Genomic DNA, 5,404 nt, shown 5'->3' with positions numbered 1-5,404 from the left:
TGTTTTAGGAATGTACAAAATGAAAAAAGAAAAAAAGAGTTAAACAAGCCTGCCTACAAATGTTAGGTCTAATTAATAAGAAGTTAATCCATAATTAAGTATGGGTTAAAAGCTGACTAATATCACAATTATTTTGGTGGATAATATGTAAATATTCAAACAAGTGTTCTTTCAAGACTCGCTTTAATTAAAATTATCTCAACCCACTTCATATCACTTTCTCTGTTTTTTTTACCTTATAAAGCATAGAGGAAAATTGAGTTGCAATTGTCTGGCTAGTAATTAAGCAACCGAACTTCTGTCTTCTTTATTTTTGTTAATGACAAGGAAAAAATGAACATTAACTAAAGTATCAAAACCAAAAATAGCGGTAGTTAACTCGTCAAATCTATTTTAAAATTAAAATTGATTTCAACTTTACCCATATTAGATGAGGTTATGAAGGAAAGAGAAGAATACAAAGAGACATTTAAGCATTAATTTTAGGATAAAATTAATAAATAATTGTTAATTATTTTTTAAATGAATTATATTTTTTAATCTTTTTTCTATAAGCGATTTATATTGTGGGCTAGAGGAAGTATATAATTTTTACAATTGACAGAAAAAGATAGAACTAGCACAGGAGTTGTTAAAATGATACTCCTCCAGTCTTTAATATAGGATCTAATTCTTGAGTTGGTTTTGGTCCTAAATATAAGACCCATTTCTTATATTTATCAATTTTCTTTAAATTATCCCTATAGATACTCTCTCAATTATAATCAAGTAGAAGAGGGAGATGGGGTATTAAGAAAGATGATTATAGTGTTTTAGGAAAAATGTGTCACTTTTCTTATAATTAACCAATTTACCTAACTTTTTTAATTTAATCAAATTAGTTAAATGAGTTTTATATTAAGGGCCGGAGGAGTACCAAAAAAATGCATGTGCGGTGAGAACATCAATTTTAAATGCTAGGAAAATGTCGCACTATCTTTTTTCCCCCGGTGAAATAAACGTTTAGGTGACTTTGATTTTAAGGCTCACCATGTCAAGTATCAACACGCATCACTACAAGCATTATTCATAGACCACTCTGCATATATGACACACGTATAGTTCATTCCTTAGTCATACAACATTATTGTATTCAAGTACTACATAAAATATAAAATCTATACTCTTACTCACATAATTTATTCATAAACGATGTATATGTGTGTGTTTGTGTGTGTGTATATATAGTGTGGCTCACTTTAGACTCCATACAACGTAACCACAATCCAATTTAATTTATTTATAAAACTCAATGACTCCTAAACCAGTGTAGGCAACGTGAGCTGCGATACGGTAGCTAGAAAAGCCACTATCTTTGCAAAGAGCTTCAAATTCTTTCTCTGTTCTTTCCTTCCCACCAGATTGCATGAACATAAGGTTGTCAAGAACTGATACATACTTATGCTCGTCGCTTCCATTTGGTATTTCTGGCATTATCGGGTCAATAATAATAAGCTTGCCTTCGTTTTTCAGAGATCTATGGCAGTTTCTTAAAATCTGTATGCATTTTTCATCTCCCCAGTTATGAGTTATAAACTGCAAGAGATTAGACATATATACAGCTTATTATCATTAGCAATATAAGCCCTAGGAATAATAATTAGTTACTATGTGAAATTAATTATTATAGCGTTATTAAACTGACCTTCATCATTATAGCATCGCCTTCTGGAACGCTTTTGAACATATCTCCTCCAAGATGCTTCATTCCTTTAATTATATCCAAGGAAGATCTAATGATAAGCTAAAAATATATATATATATATATATATGCTGCATGAATGATGAATTTTGAAAAATATACTGGCTTCAGCCTTTAATATAAGAACTACTTAATTAATTTAGGTATATTGAGAAATTAATTAAATTAGTTATTTATAACAAATATGAGTTGACTTCCTGAAAGTACTCTTTTTCAATCATAACTACTCTTGGATATAAACTTTCTTAATATGTGTAATCAATAAGGATATTTTAGATAATAAATTATAAATTTGGAAGACAAAGTAGACTCTAATATTATATTTAGTATCAAATTTAACTCCTAATCAGCTTTTATAATTACGGACCGGAGGTAGCACAATTTAATTGTTTAATTAGTAGCATCAAAGTTTTAAAGGGGAAAGTTGAATCAAACGTAACACATTACTAAAGTATGTAAAATTACTTGAATTACAATTTCTACAAGATCACACTTTAGTTGTAGGCTAAGTGCCTTCTATCTATATTTGTTGTCTTCATCTTCAAATTTCAACTTCTAAATCCCCACCCTCTTTCGCTATTTTTATTTAAACTTCTCTTCTATAATTTTATCATGCACTATGTTAATATTATTTGCAACAAATAGGTCAAAAATCTAGTTCAACTCAAAAAAGGGTAAAATAGAATAACATGTACATGATCATTTATCACAAAGAAGAGAAAGGGATGAGGAGAGAATACAAATCCGTATAGCTACCTGGATGAGATAGGCCATGTTGTACCACGTGTGGCAAGTCAAAATTAATGCCTTGAATGGAAGGATACTTGGAAATGATCATTTTAAGGTTTTGGCCAATGCCACCAGCCACATCAACAAGCGTGGATATTCCCTCAAATCCTTCATATGTCTCAAGTACATCCTTAATCTGCATAATTGACAAGTCAGCCATTGCCTTGTGAAAAGTAGTTTTGAATGTTGGATCCATTTCCATGTATTCATACATATGCATCCCATGAACTTTCTTGAAAAGGTTCTCTTCCTCGTCAAGAATCACTTGCTTGAAGTTTTGCCTAATTAAAATCACATGTGCCGTACAAATGAAAATGGGTCATGGTGTCTTTCGTATATAATCAAATAAATAAACAAAAAAAAAATTGTGATTACGAATCAAAACATGAAATACCTGCTTACCAAATTTTTATGTAAGTGGGATGATTGCATAATTTGAAGAATCTAACACAGGAGGTTTCATCTTTTTCGGCAATTAAGTATTTGCCATTAGGCGATAGGCTATAGAGCCTCTCAATCTTGTCAGGTTGATCAAGTTTGGTGCAAGAACAAATCAAGAGAGAGTAATTAGAAAGCAAAAACAACATTCGATCCAGCCGGTTAGCCATGCTAGCGTGAGGATTTTCGAGCTTTGAAGCTATTTCAGAGGGGGACATGCCCTTAGGGCTTCCCTTGCCAATGATCTCAAACAAGTTCAGCTCAATAGCAGCATTTAACACTGCAAGGTAAATATGATCAGTTGGCAACATCATAGGATTAAAAGAAGAGGAATTAGAATCATATTCATGATTCTCAATGTTGGTACTCATAATTGCTAGCTTCTTTTCGTTGTAGACTCTCTATACTACCTATGGAGAATGATAGAGCAAATTTTTCTGTCTAAAAGTTCTCACTACATGATTTTTACAGGTCTGGCTATGGTGGTATTTATAGCATAATTAAATGGTGGGACCCTGCATTGCATAGCTAGTGTCCTGATATAACAAGTTATTCCATTATTCATATACACTATCACCGATGCAACTTTTTTATATTGGATTAATACTATTGTTGGTACTCACAATTCAATCAAATTTTGATTTTAGTTCCTATTATTTTAAATTATTAGATCTGGTTTGAGTTTAACGAATTATGATCCTTATATATTTAATGAGTTTTGGTTATGGTCCCTAAGTCGTTGTACTCAAACTCGAATTAAGTTTGTATAAAACTATATGGATCAAAACCAATTATTTGAAATTATAAGGATCAAAATTAAAATTCGATCAAATTATAATGATAAGTAATAATATTAACCCTTTATAAATTTATTAAAAATATAGTATGAATTTGACCATTGACAATTGAAATCTTTTGAGACATTAAATGTAAGAAGCGAGGGATTCATAGGTCAAATTTATTTGAATAAAAAACAAACAATTGATAAACGTGAGATTTGAAAAAATGCATAATTTATAATTCTTCTATCATGAAGCGAACAATTGGCTGGAGTATCAACCTATATATGTTATATGTAATATATATAATTTATAAAACGTCACTCTCTTCATAATTTATTAATATTACGTATAACTTCAAATCCTATATCTCTAGCTGTTTTAATTATAAAAGAATTCTTTGAACGATAGACACGTACATGACCTGAAGGGGAAATTTTTTTTTTTGCCTGCAAATTATGGGACTCATTATTTTTTGTAGTAGTTTGCCACTTGGTTGAAAGCTATTCTAATTTATAATTTTTTTACTACCGTACAATTTAATCACCAAGAACTTCAATGAGTGTGTGTAAGTATTCATTTATACTTCCTTAGCTTATGGTTCTAAATTCTAATTAGCATGGGATGTAGCATCATTTAGGACTTATATAATACATAAAATTTAAATATATTAGATCATCAATCACTTCAAAATACTACTATCTTATATACTACCTCCACTTCTTAATATAAGAGCTCGGTTAACTTTTATTTTGATTTTAAATATAAGATCCTAATTCACTTTGTCTCTCATATTTATCTACCTTTTTTCAAGATAGTTTTTATAGTAATAGTAGTTCTAGCTAATATACTTGATTAGCAACGGTATTTTAGGAAAAACAATACATATTTGTTACAAATAACTAAACAAACTTTTTTAATTTCCACAAATTAGTTAACTAATTTTTATACTAAGGACCAGAAGAAATACAACGCAAGAGACTCTATGAGAAAGTGGAAAAATTATGGAATTAATTATCGTCAAAATAATTTATATCATTGTTAATCATATCAACCGGAAAAAAAAAATTGTAACAACGACAATGCATTGCCTCAACGTGACTTGAGAGAGTAAAATGTACATATTTTATTTATTAAATAAATAGATGAGCCTAATAGAAGCGGTGATGACATAATATTTATGAAATATATTATCGTCAATGTGACATAAAATGATAATAATCTATTTCTCAGAATTAAAATTATGTATGTCCATTTAATATTCATAATGTCATAACGTGACATCAATATAAAATAAATTATTTGATATTATCTATTTATTATCAATTAAGTTTTTAAAATTCATTATTAAAATGTATATATTTTTTAGTTATATTTTTTTAAAAAATAAATTAAATATTTCCATGCCCCAAAATGGCAAAAACGTCTTAGTTGTTGTAAATAATAATGCAATTACAACATTAAGAAATGAGCTGAATTAATAACAATTTCTAAATAGTGCGATTAATTAAAGCTTTATATTTCATATTGAAGATGTCACATGTATATATTATTTATAATTTATGAATTTTGGAGGTTGTTACAGATTTTCTGTTTCATATTTATATATTCTAGATAAATTTCTTTATTTAATTTCTGTTGATAACTCAATCTTTAT

The 5,404-nt window shown here is 29.0% G+C and overlaps 1 protein-coding gene across 1 annotated transcript; it reads right to left on the bottom strand.

The window, feature by feature from the left end:
- Window positions 1–1,086: 1,086 nt before the first annotated feature.
- LOC114721174 (isoliquiritigenin 2'-O-methyltransferase-like) lies at window positions 1,087–3,339 on the bottom strand. The gene is made up of 4 exons (XM_028906996.1): window positions 2,933–3,339; window positions 2,498–2,811; window positions 1,685–1,749; window positions 1,087–1,575 (listed from the first exon to the last, which is right to left on the bottom strand). Exons 1-4 carry the CDS (start codon window positions 3,337–3,339, stop codon window positions 1,276–1,278), a joined length of 1,086 nt encoding a protein of 361 aa, XP_028762829.1. The 3' UTR covers window positions 1,087–1,275.
- Window positions 3,340–5,404: the final 2,065 nt, after the last annotated feature.

The sequence above is a fragment of the Neltuma alba genome, unplaced genomic scaffold (assembly GCF_004799145.2).
Source record: "Neltuma alba isolate B1F8T4 unplaced genomic scaffold, ASM479914v2 tig00002280_pilon, whole genome shotgun sequence".
Lineage (NCBI taxonomy): Eukaryota > Viridiplantae > Streptophyta > Magnoliopsida > Fabales > Fabaceae > Neltuma > Neltuma alba.
This window is presented reverse-complemented; position numbering and strand designations above follow the sequence as displayed.